The sequence below is a fragment of the Manacus candei genome, unplaced genomic scaffold, assembly GCF_025592945.1.
Source record: "Manacus candei isolate 608988 ecotype Guabito, Panama unplaced genomic scaffold, ASM2559294v1 h1tg000050l, whole genome shotgun sequence".
Taxonomy (NCBI): Eukaryota; Metazoa; Chordata; class Aves; order Passeriformes; family Pipridae; genus Manacus; species Manacus candei.
The window spans coordinates 12,843,794-12,862,123 of record NW_026138098.1 but is presented as its reverse complement, the minus strand read 5'-3'; the positions used below and the strand labels follow the sequence as shown (position 1 = coordinate 12,862,123).

At 44.4% G+C, this 18,330-nt stretch overlaps 1 protein-coding gene across 4 annotated transcripts in view; it reads right to left on the bottom strand.

Annotated features, from left to right (window-relative positions):
• SH3PXD2A (SH3 and PX domains 2A) overlaps window positions 1–18,330 on the bottom strand; it is a 258,461-nt gene that overhangs the window by 150,550 nt on the left and 89,581 nt on the right. For 3 of the 4 annotated variants that reach the window (XM_051800684.1, XM_051800686.1, XM_051800685.1), the window contains exon 4: window positions 4,231–4,307. The exons of the other annotated variant lie outside the window; for it this stretch is intronic. In XM_051800684.1, coding sequence (XP_051656644.1) covers window positions 4,231–4,307 — 77 coding nt within the window. The remainder of the gene's footprint in view (window positions 1–4,230; window positions 4,308–18,330) is intronic. 4 annotated transcript variants of the gene reach the window in all.

The following is an 18,330-nucleotide window of genomic DNA, read 5'->3' as shown; positions in this document are numbered from 1 at the left end:
CTTCCCAGAGGGCTGGGTAAGGAGAGATTGGTATTTTTGTGAACCGCTGACCTGAGAGGTCTTTCTTGAACACAGGATTGTACATACTGGACAAACACTCACCAGAGGTGTGTTTGGGAGATCAAAAGGTTCATAAATAAAATACCACTGGGAAGAGAGGTCTATGAAGTTGCTCTTTCTTTCACGTTGGCAAAAATTCTTATATAAATTAAGAAAATCAGGCCCAATGAGCCCAGAAGACCTTAAATCACACTAAACTAATTCCAAGCCTACAGTTAAAAGGGAAATCATCCAGAGACACCAATTCCAGTGGGCAGCACACATTTACTGGGAAAACACAGTTTGTTTGGTAACTCACTCAGGTTACCAGTAAAGACACCCAGATCCTGCACTTTCATGTTTACAGATGAGACAACTTCTGGAAATCTTCCCCTGTGTAGCCCACTCCTCCTGCTTCCATTGCAGTTTCTTGCAGCCTTAGCAAAACCACTGGCCTAGTTACCTCTGATGGAATTTCTCTAAGCTGGTACAATGCAATGAGGAGCCACCCAGGTATGAGTGCTACAGAGGGCCAGAAGAATCATGCCCCTGATACAGAACATTCTGCAGACCTCCTCTTGCTTCCCAAGTATTCCCACAAACTCTCAAACAGCCTCTGCCTGTCCCTGCTCCTGTGCCCGGCAGCACAGGAACAACAAACACATCCACACAGCAGGAGTCAAACCTGCTTCTCAGCCATGCAAATCACCAGGCTCTGACAGAGACAGTCTGCAAAAACAACAAATGGTCAAATATTTGCACCCTTCATTTACCAGGGTCCATTTGTACTTTGTCTTTCCAGGACAGGTGAAATGGATGGAGGACCTTCATCTTGCAAAAAAATTACCATGAACTTTGCATCTGGAACCTGCCTCCCTCCTCTGCTTCCTCACAGATTCCAGTGGAGAGAGGTCTATTTTTTCATTTATTCATTTTATTATCCCATGTCAGATTTATTCAATAAACTTCACCCACATCATTCCAGCATAATTCTCTAAATTTTTCAAAATTGTCAGCCTACACATTTTAGGACTAGCATGGGACATAAGCTTTGAACCCTTACAGAAGCAGAACTGAACTTGGCAAAATAATGCTCTTGCTCTACACTTCTGTACAATTCTCTAATGAGTCAAAATGTCTACTGGACAGGGGATGAAATGCAGAAAATGGGTAAAACTTCCCAAGAAGTGGGCATGATCCCACTCTTGAGTCATGCACATGTGCCAGTACCTGCCACAGAGTAAGAAACAGTAGTGAGCAATATTGCTTTATTAGGAAAAAAATCTCTTCTCTTCTTACAACAAGAGAGGATTCATTAAATTTCACTTCAGCTTTCCAGAAACTAGCACTGAAGCTAAGCAAGTCACTCAGGTTGTCTCTGTAGTACAGCTGAAGGGAGAGAGACCCTGTGTCTGGTTTAGGCTGGTAAAGTAAGGCCACTTTAGTTCAGATTAATCACCTAATTTTCTGTTCCCAATTCCCAGTTTTCAGTCATTCCCAGGTAACTTCATATCAGGATAGAAAGGTTACAGTAAGGTTACAAAGGTCACGTTCCCAGAAATTTTTTAAGTGGTGTCCTTCAGTGAAGGTATCAAGAAAGCATTTCTGAATCTTGAGTCTTTGCTAAGCCCCAGAGATGAAACTCCATCCTCACAGAAGGTCAGTAGCAGAACTACCACTGACTTCACTGTACCACAAATCTCTCCTTCTACAAGCTGTTCCCCCAAGCTCTTTGTACCTTTGATGTTCAGTGTCTGATTTTCATATTACTTTCAGTCTTGTGGACTTTCATATCCTATGTCAGGTTCGGAACAGTAATAACATATGACAATATTCTTTGGAGAAATACAAATTGGACAAACCATAAATGTTCAAAAGAAAAACTTGTTCTGATAAAATGTGAGACTTCTAAAGGTCGGGAGAGGTATGAGTTGCAACTCTCTAGTCCCTCTATTTACACAGGTTGCCAACTATGTGCTGTGGGATTTAAAAACTACTGTGCCGTTGTCCTGTGCCAGACAATGGTGTGACCAGCTACCATGTTCATTTACTCTCTGTAATTAGCAGGAAGATGTAGCAAAAGGCAAAGAAATCAGCTCATAAGTGGATCTGATGACAGGCAGGACATCACAGTTACTTCTACACTGCTTTTGAAGACTGGGCACAGACTTGTCTGTCATCCACACTGGACACAAAGTAATGTGCAGGCATGGGTTTAGAGTCAAATGCAGGGGATGGGGAAAAAAAAATTGGCATTCCTTTACTTTCCAGCACTGGCTGAAGGGCTCACCCACTTGCAGTGGGTGACTTGCAGTCACAACCAATGTCATACACTCTCCAACAAGACACATCCCTGAGGAATGGAAGAGTTAGTCAGGGTCTTCTTTCTTTAAAAGCCTGACACCCCATGCAGAAAGACACTATGGAGGATGTAGCCCTCTTGAAGCATTCACACAGACATGAGAAGCAATTCCTGCTCAAGCTTTTCTATGACTATAAGCCTTGCTTTGCAATGCCATCCAGACTTAAGCACCTTCTACTTTGAAGTACCGAGGCAAATTAAATACAAACTCCAGTAATACAGAAATGAAATAAAAAGCCACTACATCAGGCACAAGAAGCATATGAGCCAGAGACCACTGGAAGCTGGGATAATATTCTGGAGAAGTCATTACAGGTTTGTCATACTCAGTGCTGAGCACCACTGTCACTGCTGCTGGAAAAAGGAAACACTGGGCTGGGGGAAACTGGGCTAATCCAACCTGGCTGGGTTTATGTTCACAAAATCAGCACCTATTAATATACAGATTAAGTAAACAGCTTGGCTTCAGGGAAGCATCCAGCCGTGTCTGGGCAGCAGCAGCAGATCTGAACCAAAGTGAAACCATTCTATGATTCTATGCTTCTGTGACCCGAGCCAGACTTCTTCAGAAGAGAAAAAAGGAAATGAGAACAAGAATCACAGCACCTTGGTGTTAACAAATGTGCCAGCAGCTGATGCCACAACACATCTCTTGGCCATGACCAGTGGAGCGCCGGCAGGCCTGGTCAGGTCAGGTCAGGTCTGTCTGGAGCACAGACAACGGGGTCACAGAAAACTGGTTGCCCCCCCAGCACAAGTCACTGCTTTCTCCACCATGCATCTGTTGGGTGAACCCTGACATCAGCCAGCCCTCATCGCTCCTGTCGCCAGCAGTTCCTGTCTGAAGGAGGCGGCTGGGGACTCAGTGAAACCCTACAGATTTTAAAGACAGCCTTTCAGCTTCCAGCAGGAAGACAGTGCAGTAATTGTCACACAAAAAAGCCTGATCTTATGAGATAAGACTTTAATTAAGCTTCCTTGCCCTGGGGGTGCAGATGGCATGGGTTTCACCACCAGCCCCCAGCATGCCTCAGGCACTTTGGCAATCTGCTTCCAATTTTGCAGAAGCAAATGTCTGACTGGAGAAGTTCTTGGGAGTGCATTTTTTCCCCCTCCACCTGCTCCTCTGGCTTTCTAAAAATGGAAAGAAACGTCATGGGAAATAAGAGAGGAAGTCTCCGGTTTAAATTATGTGCTGACGTGCTCGATACTTCTACAAAAACTGGGAATCCTCCTTGCTTAGAAACAACTTTTAATCTACTGACAGAGGATTAATTATCATCATATCATAAACTCTAGGCTAGAAAGGAAAGATTAGGTGACTTAATATTCTTCTCAACAGAGCTGTGCTTTTCTGTCCTGCAATAAATTTCCAGGCTTTCACTCATCAGGAAAGCACTCCTAGAAGACACTGGTACACCCTCAGTGCTGTGCCAGCCGGCACTGTCCTCATGTGGCACTGCAGGACAGACAGACAGGAAACAGAAAAAAACATCATCTTAGTTGTGCTTCTCTGCCTCTCAGCTCCTGAGTCATTGTGGCTGATGTAGAAATAAAATTCACATTTAGGGCAGATGAGGCTTAGAGCCTTTACTGAGGAAATGAGGCACCAACCCAGTGCATAAAGCTTGCATGGCAAAATGCTACGAGGACCCTGGGAGCAAACAGTGTCCTGTTTCCACCTGCCCTGTTAGTCTTGGTGGTGTTTGGGAAGGACCATATTCCCTGTGATAGACTCAACACACTGCCTGTCAGCAGTATCCATCAGGGAAAGCCCAGCACTGAGCCCCCACACATCAGGGCTGCCCGGCACTCCTCGGAGCTCTTACCCTGCAGTACTCGTCGATGGGCTTTAGCCTCTTCACAGCTACGTCTCGGACATGGCTCCTCCGGAACAGAATCTTGCCTAAGGAAGGAACAGATGAAAGGGGAAGGTTAGGGGCATCAGCTGCCATGTGAGATAGCACAACAGCACCAAGCAGAAAGGTCAGCAGACAGGGTTTCATTCCTGGCTCCAACCATGGCTGTCAGCAGTGCCAGTGGCCGAGCTCTGCAACCCCATTATGTTCCCAGCTGAGAAGTTCCAGAGCTTGAGAGGTTCACAGAGCTGCAGCTCTGTGTGAGTGCAGCCCCCCATCACTACAAGTCACACAGGATGGCACACCTGAAGGAGGTGTGAGCAACAGATCCACTCTTGCTCTCAGAGCAAACTGCACAGAAAGGCATTGCAGGGCAGGCAGCAGAAGGGTGTGGGGAGACAGCAATTACAGCAGCGTCCATGGCACTTCTTGAAACTGGATGCTGCTGTCTTAAGTTTGCACAGGAAATGCAGCACATGGCCAAGAACTACCAAAGGCACAGCAGCTCTGTGAACCCTTGGTGACTGCCACCAAAGCCCTGCTTGCATGAGCCACCGGAAGGAAGTCTCTACATAAGAGACTAATGGGATAGAGGGAGTTTTTCTGATTTCATCCTGTAGATAACACAAAAGGACTTGGTTCCCTTTCAGTGATGGCACTATCCTGGAATGGACCAAAACTATGTTATGACTTGCTACTACTTCAGGGTTACTTTGGCATGCTCATTCTGGCTGTGCAGGAAGCATTGCTGGGGTGGGTAGGCTCCATCTACTTCCCAGTCAGCTGCCTCCCACTGTCAATGCTCCTGCCCTTGCAGGCAGGCAAACCGCACACCCAGCTCACAAGCAAATACAAGGCTGTTAGTGACAGAGCCCTTATAAATCTGCAGAGAGAAACCAAATAATAGAAGAAAAATAAACAAACTCTTTTTTTGAAACTAAAAGAAAATAACAATCTCCATGTCCTTACTGGATGACATTTCTGCAAGCAGTTAAGATTAAATAAACGACTGGGGTTTGTGTGAAACTGATTGTAACAAAGTTTATCAAAATAATCTAGGAGCTGAGTTTCCCCACACACAAGGATGTCATAGAGTTGGTATTTTTCTGGCTAGAAAGGATTATATCTTCATATCCTTTTTTGGTGGTTTTCTTCCCTTTTCCTTTTGTGCTGTATTTCTTTTAATGTAATGAGACAAGAATAAATTATATGTTCTCCTTGTGGTGGAAGAAAACAGTATCTGCCAGCATTATTTAGTCCATGAAACGTCCATGTAAAAAAACCACGACATATATACCACTCCCTGCTCCAAACTTCTTCTGCCAACAGGCAAATAAGATACTCATCCATAGATCATGAGATAAGAAAACAGACTAGGATGTTAAATCAGATCCCAAATCTGAATATGTGGCTTTGACTTTGTCATGATTACACAAGCTGAAAGGTTAATGAAATTACAGCCTTTAAGAGTCCAGTAGCAGAGGCTCTAAACCCTCCAAGACACTGCCCCTTTTGGTTGCCTTTTTCTACATAGCCGCTAATCTAGAAAGTGTTAAAGCCTTTTGTTTCAGACAGGAGAAAGTGGTTTATCTTCATCCCCAATTCTGGCAACAAAACAGTTTGTCCTGTGAGGTAAAGCCATTTCCTGGTGTCATAAATTTGTCTCTCTGGGTTCCCTGTGGTTATCTCATTACTAAGCTGGTGTTGAGCCATCCCAGTAGGATGTGCTGCCATGAGGTCAGAGAGCACAGGGGAAATCTTCAATTGGTGTCTGAGATGCTCATCTGGGGTTGAGTAATTTAGTGAAAAGCTGCTTGAGGAGGAAAGTGTCACTCCCATCTCCCTGCACTGATCCACTCTGGACACACCAAAACATTCCTGCTTTCTTGCTTCTCTGTCTGGTAAACTGTTAGAATTACCTGCCCTTCTAAAACATTTCTGATAGCCTCAAGGGTCACTGTGTACTTGTACTGTGTAACTAGAGTAAGCTGCTTTTTTGGAGGGAAGGGATGTAGGCATAGCTGTAGAGAAAAGACTAGTTCCTTTCTCAGTGCTCCAAAAATGTTGGTGTGGGAGATCTTGGTATTTTTTTGCAACTTTTATAAATACACTGCAAAGAGAAAGTGACATTTTGGAAACATTCTCACTTTCTGGTTTTCCTGTTTTCAGTTCAAGCCATGAGTCTAAAGTTGAACTGGTGACCATACAAAAACATTAAGGAACCAAAGACTTCAACACATTAAAAATCTCCTGTAAATGCAATTCGGTTTTCTTAAAAGTAATAATAAAGAATGTTATATTAAACAGAGTACAAAAAAGACCACAGGATATGATGAATCTTAATTCAATCCTTAAATGGAGATGGAAAATATCAGGACAACTGTGGTGTTAGAACAAAACAAAGCTGAGAAGGTGTTTCCATTTTTATCCCTCCAATAAAAGAAAGATCTTCCCTCTACTACTGTAAGCTGGAAAAGGCTCAATGAGGCCTTTGGAGAAGATCTGTAGCTGCTTTGTCCAGTATGGCATTCAAAGCTGAGATCTGGAGGAGGCTGAGTATTTCAGAGCACCATGGAGTAGCAGTCAACAAATTAAAAAGCAAGAAGAAAAACAAAGACATTCCACAAGCACATCCAGTTCTGTTGGGCACCAAGGAGGGACCCCCTCACAAATTCTGGAGGTCCTCAGGTGAAGAAGTCTCACTGACAGGGGTACTGAAGCACGTCTAAGGAGGGACAACTTCTCCCCTGTCTGTCTGGGAAGACAGACTGTGCTGACAGAAGATCAGTCAAAGCCATCATGACCGAGCAGCAGGAACAACTGCAGATCCAGAAGTTGTTACTACTGCTTTCTCCAGTTCCCCTATTTGTCCTGGTCTTCCCCCAAAAGCAAGGGACGTCCCATCAGGACTGGAAAAGGAAGGTAATCCGAGAGACCCACATTGTACATACTCTTTACGTTCTCCAAGTGAGTGCAGATCCCATCAATGGAAAACTTTGCCTAACAAGGTAGGTAGGATCACCCTAAAGAAATAACGAGAAGGCAGACAGCAGAGCAGCAGGGGCACATCAGAGCCAGCGAGGAGCCCTGAGCACGGCAGTGGAAGGGAGCATTTCACCCAGAACAAACATGAAGTGGGGAAGTCCTGGGGTGGCTGGTAAATGCAGAACAGCCCAGGCAATTTCCTTGTGAGGGTGGAGTAGTGGTTCATGTGCCACTTGGCTTTTCCTCTGGGAAAAGCCACATCTCTAAGGAAGGGATCTATTCTACGCAAGTACATACAGTGCTGCTTCCGCTTTCCTGAATTTTACTGCAGCTCTTTTAAGCCTCCTCAAGCACTACAACCCCACTTTACAGAAGGATGAGCAGCTTTTTTTTAACCATGCTGCAGCCTAGCTAGGAAGTGAACAGGAATTGTGCCTCAGATTCAGATGGGAATTTAAATGTTACATGAGATAGTGCTGTCTCATGCAAATATTTCATTCACCGGTGTGCCAGGCTTTGACAGGGCCAAGGGAGGTCTGGCACATGTTAGGAAGGCCTCCGAGGACAGCAGCACTTGGAAAGAAAGACATGGGAAAGACACAGGGCTCCAGCCCTGCTGCTAATGCAGGATAACAATATTTATTTTTATCCTTTTTTCTTTAAAGAAAATATTATTCCTAGGAAATTAATGTGGATAAGAGGCAAAGTATCATGTTTAGCAGAGTAGAGGACATCTTAAGTCATCCCTTCATCTCCCTGTATATATGTGTATATATATATATATATATTCTTTAATTCCACGACCACACACCTCTTCTCTCACAAGACCTAAGTTTCCTCCTGTATACACAGTGGGTGCACAGAGTGGGAATAATAAAGCTATGCAGGAGACTGTCTATCTGGCAGCTGCTGATTCTTCAAGCTTAAAGGCATCCTCTGAGTATCATTTTGTTCCTGCATGACCTCATACTTGGAGTAACACAGATTTTTAACAAATGAGGTCCAAGAACAAACCAGCTAAAATGCATCCCAACACTCCCATTAGCCTACTAGTTTGTGTTGAGCATACTAGACAGGTCCACAGCCTAATGCTTTGTAATGGTCAAGGACGTTGTTTGTGCAAGGAAGAAACCCAGCTCCTGGTGGGCTTGGTGACACTGCAGAGCACAGTGTGGAAGCAGGACAACACCCAGTGCCACTAGGCAGAGAAACCTAAAAGTCCCCAACAGGATGGTCTAGCAGGAGAATCCAGCCTCTCCTCTTCAAGGAAGGGGGACATATGGCATATGCCCCTACAATCACAGCAGATGCCAGTTGTCAGCAGCTACTGCCCTTGACTGGTGATTTGTAAGCTCTAAGACAGCCTCTAAAGCACATCTCCCAATCACCCCTTTCACTGCCAAGGAGAGATGCAGCATATCGAGGCCTCTAGACCTCCTAGAGATGTCTTCACTCTTTTCCTGCCCCTGTGCCAGTGGCTCAGCCCTGAGCTGCCAGCTTGGTTGCTCTTTTAGAGCCAGGCAGTGAGAGGCAGCTGTGGTAGGGGCAACAAGGAGACAGGGAAATTGCTGTTAGCTCCTTTCCAAATCTACCAGACAACAGATCCACCTCTTGGTCCTGCTCTCTGATTGCTGAGATTGAGTCTCATTTGAAGGTACATCTGAGTGATGGATTGGCCTAAGGACACCAGTTGTTTCATGCAAAGAGCGTCTGCCAGAGATTAGGAGGAGAACAAACCCACTCTCAAAGGGATGATGGACAAATGCATATTCACATTTAACCTTCTATTTGAACACTTCAGAATGCAGTATGTGAAGCAAGCCATATGATAAATATTCAGCAGCAGAGAGCCTGAAGACTGATTGGAAGCATTAATAATACTCTAATATATGATTTATGTTTAAAACAGATGTGCTGCCTCTGACTACAGAAGCTCCAGCTGTGGAGGTTCTGTTAGTTCTGTCTCCAAAGAGCAGGAAGAAGCTCCTGCTTTTGCCTCTTCATGTTGTTCTTGTTATTGTGCTGTTGATTCTCTACCTTTTTTTTTTACATGAAAACCTGGGAGATGCCAGATCTGTATATATCACCAAGGAATATGTTCAAGCTAGGATCAACTTCTCAGAGAAGTCTGCTTATGAGATGAGGTCAGACTCTTTTTGCCGTTACACTGGGGCTGCACTGGTAAAAAAGAATACAGAATTCAGCCCTCATGCAATTACAGGTTCTCCTTTTGAGCTAAGCAGTTTCCTCCAGTGTAACTAAGACCATTTTACTGCTCAAGTATTTTTATGACGGCTTCTACTCCTTATTAATATTTCTATACACCAAAGAGGCACAGGTCTGCAATCAAATATGACACAACCCCACCGTCAACCTATTTAAGCTGTGACATCCACCTCAGGGTCCTGCCTGAAACTCTCACACACCTGCCACACAATCTATCTCCCGAATGGAGCATTTAAACATGTACTGCCACCTTACAATGAAAACAGACAAATCAACAGAACAGCACTACGGAATAGAAGAAAAAAAGTTATTTTTCTCATACGATTGTCAATCAGATGGCAATCTGACAGCAGCCAGAAGGGAGGTGTGTTCCTTACAAGATAATGTCTTACTTTTATAGGGGGATTCCAGTTTCCATGGATTGTTTCATCCATGACTTCCTGGAGTCAGAAAGTCAGTGCCAGGGTCCTAACACTGATGGCATTTGCTCATGACAAAGAAAGGGGAGGGAAATGATTCATTGTGTTTCCACTATTGGGAGGGGAAAGGACTTTTTTAATAAGTAGAAATTCGTGACAGAGTCAGAACTGTGGGCTGAACTTGGCTTGCCAAAGCACCTCAGCTGATAAAGGCCTTTGCTAATCAGCAGAAATTACTATGGAAGGTGACAAGAGGTGATAGAGACAGATGGGGCAGCCAAGAAAGCCACACAAGGAATAACAATATTGCCCTGAGATATGGGGAATGGAGGGGAGGGTGTCCTTGTGCCCTTGGATCCTGTTTTTAATTTGCATAAATTGCAATGTTAAAGAAAATCACTGAGAAGCAATAAAGCATGGGAAATAACATGGTTTTTAAAAAAGAGTAACACTGGGAAGAGAAACCCTCCTCCATTAGAAGTGATAAGCAGAATATGCCCTTATGTGAGTAATTACTAAGGGAAACCAGAGACAGGCAAGAAGTCAGGCTAGACTGCCTATCAGCAAAGAGCTCCTGCCTCTGAATCTGTCTGTTTTCCACTACCTGGAAGGGGGGCTACTATCCTCCAGGGCCAACAGCATCAGCTCTAGAACAGCTTTGCTAGTACACACTTTGGGAACTCAAGCATCAGGCACAGCTGGAAGGAAAAAAGCCATGAGCACCAATGCTGAAATTCAGGAGTGACAGATGGGGGCCATGGGGTTCAAAACTCAAGCAAACAGCTCTGTTACTGTTTGTACAGTGTTTTGCATAAGCCAAGACTACTTCATAATGTTCTATGTCCTGCTGCTATCACCCAAACAACCCCCTGCTCGTGTAATGTCTTCAGCTTCCCCAGCTGCAAATTTCCCACCTCCCAAAGCAAGGCAGGAATCATGGTGGAGGCAAATTATGCAGAGTTAGGTCTGGAAAGGGTAGGTAAAAGTTGTACAAAATTATCCTTTCAATTTTCTCACTGTGGGGCAGCTTCCTGTGCATTGGTCTGTGAGCACCAGCAAACCTGAGGGGATCTATCACCTTGATTAAACCAACCATCAGAGTAGGCCAAGTAAAGCATCTATCCCACACAAGAGGATCTCAGTGTGAGCACCAGACCCCTCAAAACTAAACTTCCCAGTCTGTAAGTGGTTGCAAAATGTTGAGAGTGTTGATTCAGTGGGTCAGGTCTTTAATTTCTGCAGTGAAATTGATGCCTCCTTAGACTACACACCTCAGCTGCTACAAGGTGGAAAGTGAGCTCATTTGCAATTACTGCTTGCAAACAGCCAAGTGCTCTTAATTGCAGAAAGCTGTGGGTTTGTCTGAGGGCAGAGGGAGAAGGGTATACCTGAAGCCAGCAACACGGACAAGTGGCACACCCTCACCAGAAGGAACTGACCTGATGATAATTCCAAGTGTCACAGAGACAAGGAGCCAAAAGAGGGTCACGTTTTCAAAACATCTGAGAAACACTGCTTTAAGAAACAGCAGGGCTTCCTCACACAGAGGATGCAGAAGTGTCCTTCTCTTTGCCTGATCTTTGCTGTGCTGGGAGCAAAAGGCACAGAAAAACAGGAAAGCCTATGCAGATACAAAACGTCCCCCTTGCCTATGCACACTTCTCCTCTAAGATAAGAATCACATCCACTGCACTGTTTTCTTTTGTTTTGTTGAACACCTTCCAAAAAGATCCACTTCCAAATATCTGGGACCAAGTCATTTAATGTCTGAAAATACCAGGACTTAAATAATGATCCAACTATCTAGACCCTATATCATATTGACCAGAGGAACATCAACCACTGAGACTCATTGCTGAAACATTTGTTTTTCCTCCTGTATCAACTGAGGTCACTGTCCTGCCTCCACCTAGGTAGTTAGTGGCTCCTAACCTGTGATCTTCAAATCATTAGTGATCCACATACAGTCTGCAGAGCTATGTTTCAGAGTAACTCTCACTCTATGACCAGTGTTGGAATGATGTGGATCACTGTACATTGGTCCAACAAGTTTGGGAACCAGCAGCTCCTGTTGGTATTACATATTTTCTGGTGAAAATGCTTGTATTGTCTGAGCTACTTCAGCTCCTGACCCCCAGAGTGGGAAAAGGCAAGAGCCTCTTAAATGCCTTTGTGCCATCTTAACCATGAAAAATGCTCTTCCTAAAGGGCAAGACCATACTTCTGTAGCTACACTAACTACATTCTTCCTCTGCTCTTTCCAAAACTACATCAGGTACCACCTTGCCCACTGAGGTCTATTAAAGTGAACAGAAGTCCTTCTATAAACACTTGTCGGTATGTACACTCAGGTAAGGACCACATGGTCCCACCTAAATCTTTTAAAGCAGGAGCCTTAAGGAACTGAGCCTACTAAAACATTTGCACTCTTATAGGCTCTTATGAGACCTGTCATTCATGCAGGAGTTGGTGTGACACTAAGCCTGAGACACTACCTCACAGACACTGGGTCAGTGCCAGCCTCGCCGACAGGGAGCCTTTGAGCTACTTCCACTGGGGTAGCAGACCCTGCAGCAAAGTCACTGGAGGGAGATTGGATGTGCACCACACCCCTGCCAAACTACACTGGAATAGCACAGCAAGGTCCTAGCCACATCCCTTAGTGTGACGGGCAATAACACTGCTTGGGAGACTCCACCCTTGAGCTGGTTGAGAGCTGGAGTTGTGAATAAAATAATATTTGCACTCACACCACGCAGATCAAAGTTATTATTACTATGAGGTTGGTCATGCAATAACGCAGTGCTACGGCATAAACTCTTACAGGAACATTACAGGTAGAAATAGAGGGGTAGGGATGCAAAAGTGGCTCCACAGGGTCACAAAATAAGCACACCCTAATGAAAACTATAAAGCCAGTCCCTAGATCTCTCTGCTGATTGCATGCACAACAAAAATATATCTACCTTGGTATCTAGGATCAGAAATTCTTTCTGTTCAAACATTTACTCAAATCAAAAACAAATCCTTGATTTCTGCCACAAATGAGGCAGAACTCTCTCCAGTGGAAGACCTTGATTAAGTCAGCTGCCAGGTTACACATGTCCCACTTTACAGGAGGGAAAATACAGCAGTCAGAGTGGCAGGGGCAGTACGCCTCAGAGCAGTTGTGGTATTTGAAAGGCACCAATTAACACAGAAATAAAACAAACAACAGAGCAGCAAACATGACTAGATGTGCCTGTCAGAGGCTTAACTCACCAGCAAGAATTTCATAAAGCTGTATTCAGAAATTAAATCCCCCATGCTTTGCAAAACAGAGCACTGTTCTTGTTTCCTAAATGTGTTTTCCTGGAGTCCTCCAAGTGAAACTGCTACTAGTTTTAAGATGAATTTTCAGTAGATAACAACAGATATAGAAGAAGCTGGTGAACAACAATCAGATCAAAACTGGCTAGTCCTTAAGTGAAGAAGTTCATCTGAAGACCAAGAGACTGTCTCAAACCACAGACATCATCCTCTGGTTCCAGAAACATCTTTTCAGTACGTCCTACTTCAGAGTGTTCTTAAGACAATCTCTGGTAGGGATTTCCTCTCTGCCTGCTCTGATCCCTGACAAAGCTACTGCTGATTTCAAAAGCTCATGAATATGTGCTTTAAAGCAGGGATGGCAAATTTCTGTATTACAGGAGAGACAGGCACTTTATTTCCAGCACATGCTGGGGGTCTGACCTGTGCAGTCACTTTCACGCCAATCTGTGCCAACTCCAAAGCCAGACCTGCACCCCTTGCCCTGTCTCCTCTGAGCCTGCAGTGCCATAACCCAGCTGGGACTGTGACATGCCCACAGGTATTGGGTCTGGCTGAGATGGAGTTGATTTTTCCCACAGCAGCCCATAGCAGCACAGCATGGTGCTGTGCTTTGCATCTGTAGCTAGAAAGGTGTTGATAACAGCCCAGTGTTTTGGTTGCTCCTGAAGCAGCATCAGCGCTGCCTCTCTAACATTCCCACCACCATCACCAGTAGGCTGGGATGGGGAAAATCCTGGGAGGGGACATAGCCAGGATAGCTGACCCAAACTGGCCAAAGGGCTCAGTAATATGACATTTGCTCAGTAATAAGAGATGAGGGAAAGGAGGAAAAAGGGGGGGCATTCATTATTTATGACATTTGTCTTCCAGAGAAATCATTACACATAATGAAGGCCTACTTCCTGGGAAGTAGCTAGGAAGTTGCCCGCTGATGGGAAGTAGAGAATAAATCTTTTGCATTGCTTTGCTTCCACATGTTACCCTTGCTTTCACTTTATCAAACTGCCTTTATCTTGACCCACAAGTTGGTTTTTTCCATCTTATTTTCCCCCTGCCTGTCCTGCTGAGGAGGGGAGTGATACAGTGTCCTGATGGGCACCTGGTGTCCAGCCAAGGCCAATCCACCGGAACACACTGCCTGATGAAACAGCCTTTGGGTCAGGTCTGTGACCACATCACGTAGCAGTACCTCCCCTTTAACTCCTGACCACAAAGCCACTCCTACTGCCCCTTTCCAGCTGATGGATGCATGGCTAGCCCACTCTTGTGGTAGGCAGCGGACACAATGATCCATGTGGGCACATGCAGCCTGCACCATGCAGCCAGTGTCCAATCACTTGGCTTCCTGGGGAGAGCAAAGCTCACTCAGTTTGTTCCACCTCAGCTCCATGACTAAAAGCACTCGCACCAACAGTTATCACAGCTCAGCTGATGTGCAGGAACAGGGAAATGATTTTATAATTACTTATCAGATAACCAGCCTCCTTCACACCCAGCTCCTCCATGTGTGAGCACGTCAGCTGCTCCCAGCTCAGGCCACTTAATCCAAACTATGCTCAAGTGCAACTTGGCACCAGCAATGCCTGTTGATGCCAGAAGACAGTGGAGGACGATTTCCCTGAAAAATTCCTCTCAGTTTGTCCATGTGCAAGTAAATGCAGTTTTAAGGGTGCAAGAGCACCTCAGAGGACAGAGCTGCTGCCCTGGAGCTCAGGATGTTGAGCATCCCCAGCTTTCCAGGGCCACTCTTTCCTGGCTTCAGCAAGGTGCCTATGTTGGATCAAAGAAGGAAACAGCAGTGTCAGATGTCGACAGCTTTGCCCACTGCAGAATAAAAAGCCTCTTTCAGGGATTAATGCTGTAAGTAATTATTCACTCCATGAAAGGAAAGTATCTTCAGCCAAGGTGACAGCAGGACCATAGGACTATGCACACTGCCGTTTCCCTTTCATGGTTAATATGGGCTTTTCATTTCCCAGAAAGAAGAAAAAAAGATGGACTGGAAACTAATGTTTTGTTATTTTTTATTTTTAATAAGGATCACTGGGCCAGCAGCATAAAAACATGAAAACAAGCCCAACTTCATTACTAAATTAAAGAAAAAACACTAACATGAATAGGCACAGAAATGTGAATTAGGAATGTGAGCTGGTAATTACCCTTTCAGGCCCTGATTAATTGCATTTGAAGCCACAGAGACACCGAGCCGCCAAACAGGACTGACTGCTAACAAAATCCACACCACAAACAAACCTGTCTTTCTCTCCCTGTGCCACCACACAGGAATGGCAGCTCCCCAAACGCTGTCTGCCTTTGTGTCCTGGTGTGCAGTGCTATCCAGGGCTGGACAGAGATACAAAGTCACACTATTGGGCACCTCGGATAACCCCTCTGAGGTGGTCCAGCCTGCAGACTTGAGGTCTCCAAGTAGCAGGTCAAGAATGGACAGATGCCATCTCCTCCACTTCTAGATGGAGGATCACTATCTATGTATTTTGCTGCTGCAATTCAAGAATGCAGCTCCACTGGTGGTTATTACACACTAAAAAGGGATAGAAGATTTAATTCACTTTGTTGCAGCAATGTAAGAGTCTCGCATTTGTTTGGTTCAAAGATCCCTGTAATCCAGCTCCCTGTGTACAACAGTGGCCAGTAAAAGACAGGCAAGAAATTCAAGAACGGGAGACATGTAATGGGATCCTTCTCCTGACACACACTCTCTATTCCTACACAACAGGGGTTAGACATTTTGAGAATTAGAAAATAACTTTTAGCAACCAGTACTGGCTTCATCCTACAGAAATTGCTCTAGTACATTTTTGAACCCGTAGATTTTGTGGTCCCTATAGAGTCCTCTGGAAATGAATTTCATAATTTAATCACATAGTATGTGATTACATACTTCCTTTTGTTCACTTTAAGTTTGCTTTCCAGGTTTCACAGGCCACACCTGGTTTTTACATTCTGAGAAATAAAACTAATTATGTCCTCCTCACTCTCTCAAATTCTTCGTGATTTCACAAACTTCTACTCTATCCCAACCATCACCTTGTTCCAAACTGAAGTCTCTTAGTGTATTTATTCCTGTCCTACAAAAGCCAATTCACCTCTGTAATCACCTCTGTCATCCTTCTCAGCACCTTTCTTTATTATATAAACTTTCTAAGAGGCAACACCAGACCTGCACACAGTATTCACAATGTGGGGAAATCATGGCTTTCCACAGCCGAAGCTCTGCGTTTTGTTCTCCACTCTTTGCCTAATTCTTTCTAACACCACCTTTGGCTTTCTGAGTGCTGCTGACTGTCGAGCTGCAGCTTTCATGGAAACACCCTCAGAACTACTGAAATCTCCTTCCTAGACTGCAATGGTTCTCCCCCTCTGCTCGCCCCACAGCACTGCTTTGTGCTTGCCACCACCAAACTGTCTTTTTACCATGTATATCATGAGACCCTCCCACCACTTTTTTCAATCAGCTCCAAATATCGGTTTCCTAAGTAAATTTCATGATAAGCCAAGTTAGTTATATCGTTAACACCCTCTTTTGCAGATCATTGGCTGAACAGCACAGATTCTAGACCAGATCATTCAAGAATCCCTGGTAAAGCCATGTTTCTTTTCAGATAGGAAGTTTTTAAGTCTTCATCCCCAGACGATGCATTGTTTTAAACTGTGGGCTATTGACACCTATTAGCTTTAAATTCCCTATTTTAAAACTTTCCTGTAACATTTTTATTTTAAATGTTAGAAACCAACGGTTGTTGTTAATGTCCACTAATGTCAAAGCATCCATTCTTAAATGAAGGCTCCAACCTGGCAGAAAATGAGCTTACAGCCTATGTCAGTCATAAATCAAATAACAAGAAAAGCTGCTAATATAATTATCTTCTTATTGCTATTCTGGAAGGCACAGTAGGTTTTGATGGATCTTGAAGTAATAGGATCTCTTAAGCCATAATTTACAAGCACGTCTGTCTTGAACAATTTTCCACATGGGAAATTAATCACATTCTGCCTAATAGGAGGAAAAATATCCCTTTGCAGTTTGAATTGGATTTGCCATGGTCAATTGGATGTGGGATTCTTCTTTATCCCTACTCACAATCTGAGGTGTAGTGTTGCCATCAAAAATTCACTGTACCAGATTCCACAGATGAAGATATTTCACTGACAGGTGACACTTTCATTCAATGCCCACAATGACATAAGTCAAACATACCAGCATGACACAGCCACAGAATTGGACTGTGGGACATATCAGGAATTGTAGATAATTATTGCAGAAACTACATCCCAGTAAATTTCAGTGACAGCTGCTGTACAGTCCAAAGGTACTTTGGTGTTACTTCTGTGAAAAAGAAACACTAAGGCCAGATTTAGGAAGCAGGCAATACATCTCCCATCAGCAGTGGACTGATATAGATCACCTTGACCCACATCAGGGTAAAATGGCTCATCTGCCACTCTGAACTGCACTCAGAAACTCAGCTCAAGGCACCATGAACTGATCTGAATGTGTGAAACAAGTTCCTAAGTCACACAACTACTTAAAAGGGTCATGGTCCTCTAATGCATACTTGTATCTCAGGTACAACAGGAGTGAATTAGCTAAGGCAGTGGGTTACATTCTTGAAATCACAACACCAGAAGCTCCATTTGGTACAGAAGTCCAAGACCTCTCAGCAGAGTCGCTGCCCATCCAAAGATGCAACCCTGGGCATGAGGTTCTGGGAGATGTGACTGGATGCTGAAGGTCACTAAAAGCTGGAGCCATGCTGCAGTTCTGAATGACACAGGACAAGGCGCCAATGACAACTCAAGGACTCACAGGTCTCATGGGCAACACAGATGTTTATTCCTGCAGGTAAACTCCTGCAAGAGACCACAAGGAATTGAATTGTAGGTTCCTCCTGGGTCAGGCTAATGACTCGTGTGGAGGCTGGCTGTTCTTTGTATCTCCACAGTCAGTCAAGAACAAACTCTCTAGAAACTGGGGCTGGCCTTCCTTAAGGTTTTTACTGAGATAATTTGCCAAATTTCAGTTCAGGTTCGGATTTTAATCCCTTCCTGTCTCCTCATCAAAAACTCAGTGTGAAGAGTGAATGTCCTGGTGCTGATTCATCTCCAC